The sequence below is a fragment of the Belonocnema kinseyi genome, chromosome 3 (genome assembly GCF_010883055.1).
Source record: "Belonocnema kinseyi isolate 2016_QV_RU_SX_M_011 chromosome 3, B_treatae_v1, whole genome shotgun sequence".
NCBI classification, from domain to species: Eukaryota; Metazoa; Arthropoda; class Insecta; order Hymenoptera; family Cynipidae; genus Belonocnema; species Belonocnema kinseyi.
In genome coordinates, this window is record NC_046659.1 from 5,236,988 (window position 1) to 5,255,159 (window position 18,172).

The 18,172-nt window shown below is 35.1% G+C and overlaps 1 protein-coding gene and 1 non-coding gene across 6 annotated transcripts in view; one reads left to right on the plus strand and one right to left on the minus strand.

The window, feature by feature from the left end:
* Positions 1-18,172, minus strand: part of LOC117168834 (protein arginine N-methyltransferase 7) — a 228,998-nt gene that overhangs the window by 80,389 nt on the left and 130,437 nt on the right. The window contains exon 1 of one of the 5 annotated variants that reach the window (XM_033354684.1): positions 17,742-17,839. The exons of the other annotated variants lie outside the window; for them this stretch is intronic. Within the exon in view, the coding sequence (XP_033210575.1) occupies positions 17,742-17,825 (84 nt within the window). The 5' untranslated portion in view covers positions 17,826-17,839. Of the gene's footprint in view, positions 1-17,741; positions 17,840-18,172 lie in introns of those variants that run through there. 5 annotated transcript variants of the gene reach the window in all.
* Trnat-ugu lies at positions 3,803-3,875 on the plus strand. Its single transcript has one exon. It is a non-coding gene; the product is annotated as a tRNA-Thr (tRNA).

The following is an 18,172-nucleotide window of genomic DNA, read 5'->3' on the forward strand; positions in this document are numbered from 1 at the left end:
TTTGTTTTTTTAAGTGGAAACCCCCTTCTTTAAATCTGCAATAGATAGAGCGGGAAATTCTACGTTCCGGTACGTACCCAAGTCATAGGTCAATTGTAACGTTCAGGGTCGGTTAGAGGTTATTTGAAATTAACAAAGTTTTCCAAGAGGCCAGTGCAATTCCTGAAGTAAATTTCAGCGAGAAATTCATTGGTGAGCTCTGTATTGATCTTGGTGATGATCTTCAATGTTTTTTGAAAGTTTTTTCCAAGCAGTTTACGTTTACGTTTAGCATTACCCACGAACAACGACGTGGACGTACTAAATTCTCTTCCCTTTGGGGTGCTTGATTAGCGTGAGTCCCCTTGCCTCTCACGTTTCGGGGTGCTTGACTAATGTGAGTCCCCTTGCCTCTCAAGCTTCAGTGAAGATGTTCGAACTGAAAACCTTGAGCTTTTTGAAAAAAAGCTATGCGATTATAAAAAAGAGTTACAGTATTACGAATCATCTCCCTATTATTCAAAGTAACCTGTTGCAGAATCCGATTCTGCAATTCGTCTAAGCTATGCGGTTGCGTTGAGTATACTTTGTTCTTTAAATAACCCCGAAGAAAATAGTTGAGAAGCGTCAGATCAGGAAAACCAGCAGGCCACTCGACTTCTCCCCTTCTTCCAATCCACCTTTGAGGGAACTGAGTATCCAAATATGCTCGAACCTCCCTACCGTAATGAGCCGCTGCTCCGTCCTACTGAAACCAAATATTTTGAAAATTATCGCCTGTAATCTCCCTTATTCTTGGTATAATTTGGTTTCTGAGAAGCTCTTCATATGCACGGGCATTGAGATTACCATGGATGAAGAAAGGGCCTATCAATGTATCATTCAAGATACCGGCCCAAACAATAATCATTTGTGGATATTGTGTGTGACTCTCCAACATCCAATCAGGATTTGTGTCGGACCAATATCTACAATTTTGCCTGTTAACTTCACCTTTTAAAGTGAAAGTATATTCATCTGAAAATACTGTATTGTACAAGAAAAGAGGATCTCTATCAATTCTGTCCATCATAATTTCACAAAATTCAACCCGATGATCAGGATCGTCTTCATTGAGCTATTGTACCAGATGAACTTCGTAAGGATGGAAATTAATGCTTTTAAGAATGTTTCGCAATGTCTCAGGAGCAACTAAAAAGCAAACGAACTTGATCATAAGATCGAACTCGATCTCCCCAACCACGCATCATTAATACAGATACCCTCTCTCGTTCCGAAAGTTTAGCTTCGCCATAATAACGTTTTAGCGAAAGATAGTAAGTATGTACTCGTAATACGTAAATTTAGTTTCGATTCGTAATAATCGTATGGAAAAACGGTATAGGACTTATGGTATCGCCTTAGGTATTGACTTAGGTATCGAAAAACGGTATAGGACTGTATAACTCTTCGGGGAGGAACAGAACTTGGGTATGTACCTGCACGTATAATTTCCCGCTCTATCGATTGCAGATGTAAAAAAGGGGGATTTCCATTTAAAGAAACAAAGTTGACCTTCAAAAAGTCATTAAGGCCAACTTGAAGGTCAAAATGAAGGTCACCATTGAATTCCTCGTTAAAATTTACTTCAGGTATTACACTGATCTCTTGGAAAACGTTAATTTCAAATAACCTCTAACTGACTTTGAACGTTACAATTGACCTATGACTTGGGTGCGAACATGAAAAATATTTTACCTAAAGAAATATCCAACCATCCCGGGACTTTTTACACACCCTGTATATGTATATATACATACACACGCGCATATTTTAAAGAACTATTCCATCGCCATCTTTATCAGATTTGTAAATGTATGCATATCATCATCAATTTTTGTACACAGTGGCCTTTAAATAGGTCTCTCAAACTACAAAAAATAACTTTTAAGAAAAAGGGATTAGCAAACGGTTGATAAATTGTATGGGAAAACCAACAAATTTTACTTCATGGCAAACAATAACAAATCCATTGTGCACCCGTTGCGTTTGCAACCTGGTGCTTTGACATTGTTGAATTCTTAGTTTCAATTGAAAGTCTAATTCAATCACATTAAATTAAACATCATATCATATTGCATAACGCGATATTGAACATGTTTTTGAAAGTGTTTAACATGGCTACTTCCAATAATGCGTGTATATCGGAAGAAGGATTCTTCTTTCGACCTTTCTAGTAGCTTAAGGGAAAAGCACCCGAAAAAGAAATCGGAAGTTCTTTGTTTCGATTCCAAGCGGTGCGATTGAGAAGACCTTTTTTCAGAAAAATATTTTCTTTGCGAAATTTTGGAATCATAGCTCCATGTAGTCTAGAAAGAACAAGAATGAGAAAAAGAACGAATCCAAAATTGCGCGAAACGAAGGAAGCGAAAAAAAATTCAGAAGAAGAAGAGATGGAAGAAAAAGCGGAAGAAGAACGAAAAGACGGGATACAGAAGAAAAATAAGAGTCAAGAAACCAAGGACAAATGCAACAAATAAGGGAGGACGTCGAACTTAGACACATAGGAGTGGGTGAGAACTCGAGAAATGAATTGGCTTGTGGGAAGGAAACCAACGGAGAATCCTGAAACAAATAAAAGAAGTAAGGAAGAACACGGTTCCCATAGGACCAATAGTGACACACGTACCCCCAAACAAATAAATTGTCAGATCTTTTTATGTTTTTTTCTGTTTGTACGACAGAGGTCTCTGTATTGTACGGTTGATAAGTAGAAGAACTACTATATCACAATCAATTTTTATCACGAAAAATTAATTGCAAACGCGAGAAAAATAAGTTCTAAAAAACTCACTGCGGGCTGGGTTTGAACCAACAACCTCCTCATCACATGTGAGGGGCGCTACCAATTGCACCACCGCAACACCAACAGTGAACATTTTAGAACATGTATTTGCTTAATTTCGTGCGAAATTCTTTTTCACAGATGTTATTATTTTCAGGCCAGTTGTTAAATTCAGGTTTGAAACAGAGTTTCGGTCAGACTGGTTAATTAGATAGAATATTATTTTAGACGCCTGATACCAGTTTTTTTATGTTTGTACGACAGAGGTCTCTGTATTGTACGGTTCATAAGTAGAAGAACTACTATATCGTAATCTATTTTTATTGCGCGAAATTAATTGAAAACGCCAGAAAAATAAGTTCTAAAAAATTCATTGCAGGCTGAGTTTGAACCAGCGACCTCCTCATTACATGTGAGGGGCGCTACCAATTGTGTCACCGCAGCACCAACAGTGACAATTTTAGAACCTGTATTTGCTTGATTTCGATCGTAACCGAAACTCTGTTTCTATAACTCTGTTTCAAACTTAAATTTAACAACTGGCCTTAAAATAATAACATCTATGAAAAATAATTTCGATCGAAATTAAGCAAATACAAATTCTAAGATTTTCACTGTTTGTGCTGCGGTGGGGCAATTGGTAGCGCCCCTCACATGTAATGAGGAGGTTGTTGGTTCAAACCCAGCCCATAGTGAATTTTTTAGAACTTATTTCTCTCGCGTTTTCAATTAATTTCGCGTAATAAAATTGATTATGATATAGTAGTTTTTCCACTTCTCAACCGTAAAATACAGCGACCTCTGCCTACAAACATAAAAGACCACTGGTATCAGGCCTCTAAAATAATAATCTATCTAGTTAACCAGTCTAACCGAAACTTTGTTTCTATAACTGTTTTAAACTTGAATTTAACAACTGGCCTCAAAATAATAACGTCTATGAAAAATAATTTCGATCGAAATTAAGCAAATACAAGTTCTAAAATTTTCACTGTTGGTGCTGCGGTAGCGCAATTGGTAGCGCCCCTCACATGTAATGAGGAGGTTGTTGGTTTAAACCCAACCCGCAGTGAATATTTTAGAACTTATTTTCCTCGCGTTTTCAATTAAATTCGCGTAATAAAAATTTATTATGGTGTAGTAGTTCTTCTACTTATCAGCCGTACAATACAGAAGCCTCTGTCGTACAAACATAAAAAAACTGGTATCAATCAGGCCTCTAAAATAATATTATATTTTAAAATATTAATTTCACCCAAATAAAACTTCGCAAATAAAAACCACTGATATAAATAAAATTAATATTAGTATCCTATTTTATAAGTGAATCCATCATGTTTTTTATTATAAAATTATGACATTGTGACAGAGTGGAAAGATAGAAAACAATAATCTTTCATTTTAGGCAATCTTCGTTTCAGTAGCAACTGAATCCTTCCTTTCGGTTTTTGCAATCATCGCAGGTAGAGCTCCACGCAGGGGATGCGACGAGTAGTGGGGGAAGTGGTAGGAGAAGAAGAAGAAAGTACGCGTCAAGCTGCCGCTCTACACGCGTTCAAAGACTCTTTTTCAATCCTTTATAAATTGTGTCGAGTGAATAAGTTATCTCTTCTGCTATGAATTTACCCCAATTTCACAAATGCCTGAAAAGTTCAATCAAACTCAATTCGCTGGCGAATTCTCACATTTAAAGTCGCATTCCGCTCGGCGAACAGACGCCGCGACGAGTGATACCAAAGGAGAGCGTCAAATGAGCACAGAGGACTAGAAACGTCATACAAGAATACAATTTCTGATCAAACACGAACAAATTTCGATGCAAAATTTAATTTAGAATTCCCAGCCGTAGAATTTTCATTCCCTGGATTTAATAAAAAGATAGTATCATTTTTAGTTGACACGGAAGTCGATATTAATGTCATTAAACTAGATTTTTTAAACAAAGAATTATCAGTAAATGAAAATAAATCTGTAGACATATCGGAATTAGCTCAAACTAAAGCTTCGACTATAGGCACAATAAAACTACCCATACAAAAATCCATTATATAGTAATACATTCGAACACATGAAAACACATTCCTTTTATCGATAAAGAGTCAAAATTTGCGCAGGGTCAGATAACTGATAACGAAGAAACGGGATCAAAAAGAAAATATAATGTAAAAGATACCGATACCGAAAAGAAAATATCAAGGTCCAGTACAGCGTCGACCATTAAAGGGGGAAACATGTCTCCTTGGGGGCAGGAGGGTAATTGTGCGGCTGAGTTCTGATTGGTGAAATTCGGTATGACGTTCTTGGTCGATATAACCTGATGGGAGAGTGAACTTGTACGCGTTTTTGAATAATACGAATAATTCATGTAGTCATTTCCGACAAGATATAACCAAATCGCGAGTGCACTGACGGGAGTGACCTCTAGGCGGACTGTCCCGGAACTAGTCTCGAAGCTAAAAAAAGCCAAAGAAATAAAGTACAGGTCTTGCTTTATTTTCTTGAAAAAAGTTTCTCCAAAGTCTACTGAAAATATGGAGCGATTCGCGTGTTAGTATGTTGTGACATTCCAGAGATATTTCGTCTCCGCAACAATATTCTTGATTGAAATATGAGTAGTTTTTTAAACATTGGTAAGTAGTAACCTTCCAACATACTTCAATCGGGGCTCCGGTGGTTCGGAACCCACTATAAGATGTAGGCCACCTCAGAAAGAGGCTGGTTACGTTCTAAGGTGTAGGCTACATGTCGAGGGGGCCTTCGGGGTCGAAGTCGATTTTTGAAAAGATTCGACAAAGAGTCAGCGATCTCTTTGCGCTTGAGGCACCTACGGGGAATTCTTGCGCTCGAGATTCCTACGGGTGTGTCCTGTAATAAGAACACACATACACTGACATAACACACCAAGCCAGTGCTTCGAATCTGTGCATCTAACCGATGACCTCAGAAGGATCGCCCCGTCCATATTAGGGCGGAGTAGGAGTATTCACACAGCGGAGTAGGAGTGTTCGTATATTTACTCGGATACTCAGGGACCCACGTACCCGGATAATCGGGTAATTCCCGGGTACTCGACGCATTGTTCTGAATTTTAAAGATTTCTCATTTGTCACCAAGTTTCAAATGCAAGAAAAAATTAATAATAAAAATTAACAAGCAATAGTTCCACAACCCTTATGTGAGAATCAAACAAAATATAGAAATTTTCAGAACGCCACGAGCTAGTAGTGGCTTAGTGATAACGATGAATTTTGCTATAAACAAATTTAGCCGCAAATATGACACTTTATGACAAAATAATGCCATAACCAATTTGGCCCTCAACGTGACATGTTGACAAATTGTATGAAGGGCTATTTGACATTTGTGATCATATTACTTTTTGTTTCAATATTTTCCTGGTATCCGAAACTTACTCAGGACCCGAGTAATACTCGTCCGTTGTGGTCCAAATTTGGTCGTTGGATTCTTGTTTTTTTTTTAACAGGAGTTTGCACCAACACTCGTGCCATCAGGTACTCGCCCGAGTACCCGGGTATTGGCAAAGTCAGAGCCCTACATAGGAAGACGTCATTTACTGTGCGATAGGTACGCCTGGCACCTGAGAGGTACATTCTCAGAATGTTAGTAACAACGAACACGCCGAGACCCAAAAACACTCGGTGAAGATGGCCGGATTCGGACAACTGGCTTGAGAATAAACACGGGTGTGTCTTGATTTGTTTTCAGAAATCCTCAAATCTGTTTATAGGTAGTCTGTCGTACAAACTAAAAAGAAACAGAAGTGAGCTGGCCGACATTACTCCTTAGGTCGATTCTTTTTTGCCAAGTTTAGGATAATATCATTAAGCGGCAATGTCACTTATGTAACTTTTTAGGTTGTACGCAGTACTATGATAAGAAATATTTTTATCAGACATATTCTACAATTCGCATGGAAGTTTTGTTATGGTTGTATGCATGTCAAGTAGTAGAAAAAACCCTGCGAGCATTGTCACGTACAATGTACAAATTAAATTAAGAGAAAAGCGAATGATACCTTCTTGTTCGTGAATACAATTATCACTTAGTTTATAAGAAATCTTATTAATAATATTATTTTAACAGAAATAGATTTATTAGGCAAATTAATCAAATGTTTTTAAATCTCATTATCTGAATTTTACATTATGAAATTTATAAACACAAAAACTGTTCACCTTTATTATAAAATCAGTATTTCTGTAAATATTGGCTAAGAGAGAAATGTTGGAAGGTTACTAATTACCAATTTTGAAAAAACTACTCATATTTTAATTTAAAATATTGTTGTTGAAATGATCTACACGGTGACCCATTTTAATCTATAATGCCAAATATCTTCTAAAATACTTTATCTACGAGGAAATGGTTCGGACAAAGGTTGACCAGGGCCGAGGGGGACATTTCACTGTACCATCAATTTTGACCTTGAGGTTAATTTTCAGGGTCAAATAGAGGTAAGACCTTGGAAAGGTGAGAAATTAAGGCGAAATGTCTAAGAAACGGCCAGATGCTCTTTTTCTGAATTGTCTTGGTTTTTCGGGGTAAACAAATGTTCAAGATGCTTCACAAAAATCGATTAAATGTTAAGGTGTACATCATCTTGACCATCATGACCTTCATGTCAATTTTCAAGATCACTTGAAGGTCAAAACGATTTTCCTTAGATTGAACCCGGATGAATTTCTTTTTTAGACTTCAGACTGTGGATTGTTATCACAACCCCCCCCCCCCCAAACACACCCAGGGAGTAACAATAATTTCGGATAAGATGTGAAGACTGTGAATATGTAGTTACAAGAGTGACAATCTTGACCATGTCACTTCTCTCGGACTAGTTACAAAAAAAAGACACTTTATCCTTACTTTTTGCGTTCCCCAAAAACAACGGCGTGGACGTAGTAAGTTCTGTTTCCTTTGGGGTGCTTTCTTGTCCTGAGTTCCCCTTGCCTCTCACGTTTCGGGTGGTTGATTAACGTGAGTCCCATTACCTCTCGCCATTGCTACTTACCTACTGAAATCGTTGATAAGATACTAATTTTAGGGGAATATCATGTTAACTACGCTGCTGGATCAAAAATTTACGCTGAACGGTTTCCAGACAGAAGACATTCAACTAATTTAACATTAAGCACTTTGACTGAAAGAGCTCGCAGTGGGATTCTTGTTCGTGAACAAGAATTCATGAATTCATGAGTACAACGAAAATGATGCATGAGCTGTAACTGTTCTAGCAGCTGCTCATGTTGATCCACAAATCAGTACTCGACAAACTGAAAGAGAGATAGGTATACCACAAAGCACAGTATCAAGAATTTTAAGATATCTGAACTATCATGCTTCCCACGTTACTCTAACGCAAGCCTTAAGGCCCCATCATATTTTAGTGCGTATTAATTTTTTGTCGACGGACTTTCATTTGAAGAAAACGGCTGCTGAAGGTTAAAGATTATTGGTCGAAGCTTACGGGGAAAATGTTATAACCCAAAAAACTTGTGAACGTTATCAATATCTATCTTCATTTTCATACAAATAATTAGCACGGGACAATTTAAATATTTTCCATTACTTTTTAAAGAATGCTTAATTGTTCAAATAAATGTAAATTATCGAAACACTTATGTTTTTCGAAAAAATGTACAAATAATCTATTTTCTTATTGAATAGTAATTGTTGATAATTATTTCAAGTATTACATTTTGTTTTAAAAATTATATAATTATTTAAACAATTAATTATTGTCTATTTACAAAATTTCTAAAAATTGAGCCAGAGATGTTCAATTTCTCTCAAATTCGTATCCTGAACTACTTTTTCTTGAATAGTTACATCATTTTGATACATTTCTTCTAATTTTTAACATATCTCTGTTTCTGTAAACTATTTTTATTTGCTCTAGCAGTTTTTTTCGATAACTTAAAGAGAAAGGAAATAAAATAGAACACATCCAATTATACCTCTGACTATACAGTTTATACCCAAAAGTACTGACAATTTTTTGATTATTTAAAGAAATATAATTTGTTTGAGCAATTATTTTTCCAAGCATATTTTTCAAATAGGATATTCTGAAATAAACATAATATAATTTTTTTTCTCAATATTCTTTAAATTAAGTATGGATGGTTTACATATATTTTGGCGCACTATTAAGTAAATCATAAAAGTCATAATAAAATTTGTTTATAAAAGTGCATTTATTATTGCATTCTTTATAGTATTAAAATGTTTACTATGATTATAATATAAAAAAATACATTTAAGAATGTAAATTATGATTCAAGTTTCAACATTTTCCCTGAAAAAGATTTATGAGGACGAAGTGCTATATTTTAGGTCATTTATAATAATTAAAATGATAAAAACATTACTTTAGTTAATTTTGCACAATTAGTACGATTTATCTAAAATAATTTGAATAATAAAATGCATAATACAAGCCAATTTTGAAATTGACGAAAAAATTGAAAGTTACGAAAATTATGACTTCATCGCGGCGAATTCACATTTTTTTCGTGATTTAGAATCTCGACATCTTTCTTTCAAGAAAACGCATCAAAATGGATAAAGAACGAACATTACCTTCGAGACTTAACAATTGTTAAACATTTAACAGTAGTAATTGATATTGCTCAAAGATATATTAAGTAATTTCGGACTTGTAAATAGACAATGATATTTGTTTAAATAATGATCTAATTAAAAAAAAAATTAAATACTTCAATCAATTACCAACTATTAGTATTCAATAAGAAAATAGATTATTTTTACATTTTTTTGGAAAAAATAATTTTTTAAATAATTTACATTTATTTAAACAATTAAACATCGTTTAAAAAGTAATGGAAAATATTCAAATTGTCCCGTGGTAATTATTTGTATAAAAACTACGACAGAAATTGCTAACAATTAACAGTAATACGTAAAAATGTTTATTTTTTATTTTTCGGTCATGTTTGGGGCGATGAAGAGGGGGCGGGGTTGAAAATAAAAGTTATTATTATTGTCTTATTTCGTAGACAATTAATGGTTGACGTCATCCAATTTCTAGTGAAAAATATTTGGTTTTTATCTTATCTTAAACATATTAGTTCAGTTTATTTAAATGTGGCAAATTAAGTAGACACCTTCGCGAATTTGAATGTGGCAAATAAAGTAGATCCCTTTGCGAATTTGACAGCCATTTGAAATTACTTAAGACCACGTGACGAGAGGGTCAGGTGACCAAACCTGGTCCTCAATTTTTATTTCCCAATTTACGTCTAAACGAAATGAGGTATCGCTCTGAAAGTTTGGGAAATAAAAGAGGAGGCAATAAAGTGCATGTCTCTGCTTTGTTCCGGTGGCAATTTTATAGAAAAACAAATTTTGAATAAAGTACAAGTTGAAGTTTGATCGGTACTTTTCTTTCTAAACTTACGTCAACATGGAATGAGATATCGTGTTAAAAATTGGGCACGCTAAATAGAAGGCATGCAGGAATGTGTCTCTGATGCTAAATATTCAGAATTGTGAAAAAAATTGTATTATTATTTTTGAGAAATACCGACCGTGCTGTAAAACACGGCAAGCAATTTTCAATGTTGTCAATCGGCTAGTTACGAGGTTTATATTCATCGAAGTGGGGCAAGCCAACGAAAATCGCTCAAGAAAATTATACAAAAACTAATGTTTGCACTTAAAATGCAAATAAACCAATTTGGTCTGACATAAGTATCAGCTGTGTCAAAGCAACACTATCGCGGCGAGTAGATAACTTCGAGCTTCTACAGGTCTGTGGATAATACAGATCGCATGATTACCTACAGAGAAAGTTAGAAGTCAAACTTCTGCTGTAGAGCCTAAATGCGTCCGTCGATAACCATTATTTTCATTAATAAACTTTTTTCTTCCCCCAACTCTTTGTAAGGCCACAAACGATCCTTTAATATTTATTAACATTTCTAAAAAAAAATGTCCGCGTTATTTAAACTATTATTTTTCAACATGGGTGAAAAAATATTGATCATAGGGCTGACTTTATCAGCTGTTATACTCGTTACATGGCATTAAATAAGCCAATGATCAGTCGTAAAGATAATCCAAATCCATTGGTCGGGTGGAACTTTATGAAGCGGAAGTACCCATACGTTTACAAGGTGGCAATTAGTTTTTGGCCAATGTTTGCGACACCTCGTTCCTTCTGAAAGGGAAGCACCTCAGCCAACTTCTCTTTTTGCGTGGCTTAGATGCGAAATATTTGTTTGAATAAATGATTCGAATATTCTTTCGATCATTCTTTTATTCCACCCTCATTTTGTTAGTTTCTGTTTGTTGTTTCGTTAAAAGAGACTTTTAGAGTGCAACAATTGCGCGGTTAATTAAAATTTTAATTCGGCTACGATGAGATGCATACATTAATTTGTCATTAATTTTAATTTAATTTAAATTTGCAAAACTTAGAAATAATGTCAGGTTAGAAGGCAAAAGGAGGGGGAAATAATCGATAAATATCGATACGTTTTCTGACCCATATTTCCCATCAACACTTAGGTTCAATTCAGCTTTAATGCAATAAGGACCTAATCTACCTTGAGGTGGCACTGATTCACCGAAAAATTGAGACGAACGTAGCAAAAGTAAGGGGAGTAAAGCTCGAAATCAGGCCCTCCAAATCCACAATGCATTTGCCTGTTATAAAGTTTGGCTACGATGTACTTCTGTCACACTAATGCAAATACGATTTGTATTAATGAGTTTAAAAGTAACCTAATCTTATCACAACTGACAGTTTGATCTTAGAGTTAAATGGATCCAAAAAATAGGCCGAACCTATGCTGCAGTTTCCTGCCAATTGTTTGTCAGACCATTTTTCCAGATTTCCAGCCTTCAGAAAGGAAAGGATCAGCTTAGGAATGGAGTGGAGGAACACAAAAAATCATGGCTATTCATTTCTCAAATTTAAAGTTACTTTCCTTTTACAAAAATAATGACACTCACTTCCCATGAATCTTCTGAACACCAATTTGAACTAATTTTTATTATTTTTTCGCGCTTCTCTCCATTTCTCATTTCCGTCCAAATCGAGGAGGGACGCGACGTGCAAATTGATTGTGCATTTGAATCTGTGCTCATCATGAACATAAAAGCTTGCTTGTGTTGTGCCACCTGCGATGATGACGGCGGCCGAGTACCGGTACTTCGTACCCCATTGGCACAACATTTATCACGAAAAGTGTATTAAGACGTGGAGGGTCTGTCCGAAATCCATTGGAAACAATGTAAAGTAAAGTAAAATTAGAAAATACTCTGATAAGTCGTACACATTTTGAACAATTCTTTTACCATATATAAATTTTTTCTGAATCGCATACAATATTTTCAAAATGCCTATGACTTATGACAGTATTTATAATTTTAATTTAGTTGGTGTTGATTTCAATGGATTTCAAGGTTTGCTGTCCTTAACTTTGCCAGGATGGGTGCAATTTTCGGTAGAGGCACCAGTATCGAAAAGGTAGATTAGGTGCCTATAGAATTCCCATAGAAAAAATGCTGCGGAAAATCGATACACGGGCGAAATTTGCGCCCCCCCCCCCCCTCAGTTTTTGTCAAATGTCCACGTTTTGAGACCCCCTGAATCCGAAAAACAAGTTTTTACGAATGTGTCTGTCGGTATGTATGTCTGTCTGTGAGCACGATTGCTTTTGAAAAAATTAATCTATTAGATTGCCCTTTGGTACACTAGTTTAGTGTCCTAAAATAAAGGTCAAGCTTGTTGGCCAGCCATTTTGGATAAAAATTCAAAAAGTGGGCACATTTTGAATATTTTTGAGACCACTTTTTTCCAAATTCAAAAATTCTCTGTACGGTTATTCATTGTATTCAAAAAGTGGGACAATTTATCCTTATTGACTTTTTTCAAGAAATGAAAAATTACCAGAGTTATAGCATTTACAAAATTCCAAAAAACATGAAAATGAACATTTTATGCCAAATAACGCACATGAAAAAAAAGCCAAGAGAAGAAAAATGTTGATTTTTTAATGCCCTACGCGATTATCATAACAACCTTTGGAATTTTCTTAAAAAATCAAAAATTGAAATTTTGACAGCATACAAAATAATGAAAAATCCAAAAATTACATTTTTTGCCCAAACTGTACAAAATACGGTAAAAGATGAATATACAAAAAGTTTACATTTGAAAAGGATCTATAAATTTTTGATTAACCACTTTTTGATAGGAAGCGTAGTTGTGGCTTTAATCATGAAAAACTCCATTAACAGTAAAAAATGTGTCCGCTGCGTGGGTAGATTCTTACCAAAACTTTTGTGTTTTAATTTATTTTTCGTCTCGTGCCTGGGGTTTCAACAAATTTAACTTTTCATGTTTTTGATGCTTTTTTTATGATTAATACTAAAAACAGAACTATAAAAAAATTATTCATGACAAATAAATCATTTTTACATTCTCATTAGAGAAGGTACTAGATTTGCATAAAACTGAACCCCCCTAGTTTTTGTCAAAAGGTCCACGTTTTGAGACCCCCTGAAACCGAAAAAAATAACAGATTTTTACGAATGTGTCTCTCTGATACATTTTGAAAATATGATTCTATTATATTGGCCTCTAGTACACTCTTCTAGTTTCCTAAACTAAAGGTGAAGTTCGTTAGCCAGCCATTATGGATAAAAATTCACAAAGTGAGCGCCTTTTGAATATTTTTGAGACCATTTTTTCAAAATTCAAGAATTCTCTGTACGGTTATTCATAGTATTTAAAAAGTCGAACAATTTTTCTAATGACTTTTTTCATAAAATTACCAATTATTAGAGTTATAGCATGTACAAAATTCCAAAAAACACACGAAAATGAACCTTTTAAGCCAATTAACGAACGATATGAAAAAATGACAAGAGAAGAAAAAGTTTGATTTCTAAATGCCCATGATGATTATTATAACAACCTTTTGAATTTTCTTGATAAATCAAAAATTAAATTTTGACAGCATAAAAAACAATGGAAAATCCAAAAGTTATATTTTTTCATGCAACAATTTCACACCAAATTTCTGTTGTCGATACTTTCACCTTTAGTTTTAAAAAAGTTTATGCAGAAAGATGGAGCGCGTAGCGCGAGGTAAATACAATATCGAGCGCGAAGCGCGAGGTAAATGCATAATCGATCGTGAAACGCGAGGTCAGTACAGTCTCGAGCGCGAAGTGCGAGATAAATATATTATCGAGCGCGAAGCACGAGAACCAACAGTAGCGCGCCATAGGCGCGCTTTATCTCGCGAGCTGCGCGCACAGCGCGCGATGAGGATGTACCCGCGAGGCGAACAGATTTTTTAAAAAGGAATCGTGGAATTTAGTGTGTTTAAATATGTTCTTAAGGGGAATATAAGGACATAATTCTAATTTTAAGAGAATCTAAGTGGAACCTAAATAGACCTTAAAACGCGAAATAAGTTTTCGAGAAATTCTTTCAGATGGATATAATGGGAATTTAATAGGACTATGTTTACTGGAAAAGTTATTAGATATATAATTGCTGCTCTAAGAGGGTCGAAGGAGGTTTCAAACGGTTATTCAAACTCTACATTATTTTGTACGGAATGTCTCTAAGTGGATCGAAAGGGAATTTATGAGGCTGCGTTTACTGGAGAATTACTAAGCATATAATTGCCATCTTAAGGGCATGTGACACAGCTAAATACCTACATTACCGACCTCACTTTTTCAGTTCACTGAATGTTTTTTTGAACCTAAGAACTTTTTTGTGAATAAAATGTTCACCTGAAACTTTGGAAAATGTATTAAAGTACAATAAAGTAAGTTTAGGTACTGCATTTTGGTAGGAACTTCACTGAAAATTATTTCTTCTTTTTTCTGAACCTCGACATTTTTCGAACGTTGGAACTTTTTTTATACATAAAATATCGGTCTCAAACTTTGAGAAATGCAAGAGCCGAAAGAAAACTACGTTTAAGTACAAAGCTTAATAATAAAAGATGTAACAAAAATTTCGACTATCAATTCCATCGGCATCAGCCGGTAACGTTGTACACGAAAATACAAATCCTCTAGAGCCTCGTCTAGTGGCCACCAGGGTTCGTATTTTCGTGTACAACGTTACCGGCTGATTCCGATGGAATTGATAGTTGAAATATATTTTTTTTTAATCTTTTATTATTAATATTTGTACTCAAACGTAGTTTTCTTTCAGCTCTTGCATTTCTCAAAGTTTGAGACCGATATTTTATGTATAAAAAAAGTTCCAACGTTGAAAAATTGTCGAGATTCAGAAAAAAGATGAAATAATTTTCAGTGAAGTTCCTACCAAAATTCAGTACCTAAACGTACTTTATTGTATACTAATACATTTTCCAAAGTTTCAGCCGGATATTTTATTCACAAAAAAAGTTCTTAGGTTCAAAAAAACATTCAGTGAACTGAAAAAGTGAGGTCGGTAATATAGGTATTTAGCTGTGTCACATGCCCTTAAAAGGATCTAAGGGTATCCTAAACGGTCATTAAAAAACTAAATTTTTTTGTGCGGAATTTCTCTGAGTAAGTGGATCTAACAATAATGTAAGAGGCTGCGTTTACTAGGAAACCAACTAAGTATAGCATTTTTATCCAAGAGGACCTAAGAGGATTTAAGAGGCTGCATTTACTTCAAAAATGACTAAGTATATAATTGCCGTCTTAAGAGAATTTAAGTGAATCTTAGACAGACATTAAAACACTATATTTATTCTACGGAATTTCTCTAACAAGGGGAAAGATTATTGAATTTAATTCGACACGTGTCACGTCTTTTTTGTAAATGGAGTCCAGTTTTGAAATATTAATTTTGAAAATTGCTGCTGCCTTCACTCAATTACTAGTGTCAGTTACGCGCCACGTCTCTTGTCCAGCGGCGCTGGCCTAGCGGTAGCGTGTCTGCCGCATGTCAATAACTGATATAATATATCAGCATACAATAGACGAAATACATCATCTTTTTTTAATGAAGGGGCACACAGCATTTAGGTGTAAGTGCTAAAACCCGAATTTTACAGGAGAGCTAAAAAAATTGTCTAACTTTCACGCAAATTATTTTTAATAAATAAATGCAAAAACCTTTCGAAGTACTGCTGGGCTTTACCAAAACATGAAACGAACATCCTGCAAGAAGCATCCTTCTCCGAGAACAACTTTGTTAAAGGTTAAAGATCGACGAGCTCCAAAAAGCTTTAATTTTGACACATAAAAAGTGACTTTTGCAGAAAGTACTTTTTCCCAAGAATTCATAATTTTTAACGGACAAACTTCAAAAAACCAAAATCGACACGTGCTTTGAAAATCAATGAGGCCGCGGTAACCTCATACTATGAAACATGGCACCTAAGCCAGCCGAGTTTCGGCTATATTCTATATTCAACAGGGACACGAGTTAGGAGGAAACAAGTAGTTTAAACAAATAAACCGATTTTCGAAAATTTGGCACTTACGCCCGTATGTAGTGCGGCCCTTCAAACAATAATAATTTATAATAAATAATTATTTGCAATTATTGATTATCAATTTATTATTAATTAATTAAAATTTATAATATTAATAATTCGAATTTTGTATGTAAAAAAATGTCTAGCCAAAAGATTCGAGCCCCACAGCAGGGGAGTGGCAAGGAGACACGCTACCACCAGTCCAGCGTCCCAGGGGGTGAGACGTGCCGGGTGACTGATACTATTGAAACAGTGAAGGTAGCCGCATTTTCCAAAAATTAATAATTTCAAAACTGGACTTCACTTACAAAAAAGCCGTGACACGTTCCGAATGAAATTCGATGATCTTTCGAATTACGCTCTCGCGACTTTCTTTTGAATTTCTACCCTCAGGCCTTCCCCTTGAGAGCGGATGTAATAATATAGGTATTTAACAGGACTGCGTTTAGTGGAAATGCGACGGAATAAAAATTTATTCTTCTGAGGGGATCTAAAGTGAACTTAAGTGTAAACTAAAAAACTAAATTACTTTTTACGTACTTATCTAAGTGGATCTAACAGTAATTTAGGAGACTGCGTTTACTGGAAGTATATTATTATACGATACAGTGTCAGAATGCATTTACCTATCTAGTTTCTCATTACTCCCAGCGAACATGTTCTGTAAATGTTACATAACAAAACAAGAATATTTATACGTAACATTGTTACAGTCGTGTGCCATAACATTTATAGAACATGAAGGTCGCACTGTTCTGTAACGCTGTTACTGTAAGGACACGTAACAGTTTTAGAATTCCGTAATGTAACTAATACATATATAACAGAGCGGTGGAACTGTTATCACTAGAATGCCACACGTGTGCCACGAACGGAACATAATGTTCACACTGTTTTGTAACGCTGCTACTGTAAGGACATGTAACAGTACTGGTATTATGTAATGCGACTAATATAGAACAGAGGGATATATTTGTTACGTCACTAAAATGTGACACGTGTTACAGAAATGGAACATAAAGAGCACACTGAACTGTAACAATCTTTGATCAGTTTTGTGCTGATTGTCGGGTGCAGTAAGTAACTTGAATTGAATATAACGCAGACATATTATTTTTTTTAATACACCTTGCCATTTTATTAACCCACCTACTCATAATGTCTAAAATGGAAAAATAATAAATATGTATTTCTGAGATGACCCAGGCTAAGACATCGGATATGCACATATGGATTAGGTAGTTTTGGTAGGGTTCGAATCTCCCGCGAGTGCAACTTTTCAAATGCGTTTAATCAGGAGATTATATGTATAGTTGAAATATAAACTAAGTGCAGCAGTAAGAAAAAACAAATTTTTCTTCGACACATTCCAAATACACATTATACGCCGATGATAATAATCCCTTAATCTCCTCTAAGGGTCTATATGAAAACTCCTTACAAACCTTATAAGATACTTGTAAAATCCCAGTATACCCCGAATCAGATCCATTTGGAAAGTCCCTGTTGGATCCACTTTCAAACATCATAAGATTCACAGTATACGCTTTTTCAAGCATTGAACAAGACCCTCCTTGAAAAATCGTAGGAATCCTTAAGTCTATTAGGTACCTTCACTTCAACCATCAGCTAACTTCACTTATACTGAAAAAATGAGCTTTTACAAAGATATTAGCAAAATAGGGCAAAAATGAGCTGAGTCCCATGCATTTGGTCCCTTGTTTCCCCCTCAGCAATCAACGAAGTGAAGTTAACTACTGATGGAAGTGAAAATACCTAATACGGATTCTAAAACATTTTTAGCAGGGTATAATATATAATCCTATGATTTTTGAAAGAGGGTTTTGTTCCATGCTTGAAAAAGCATATATTGTGG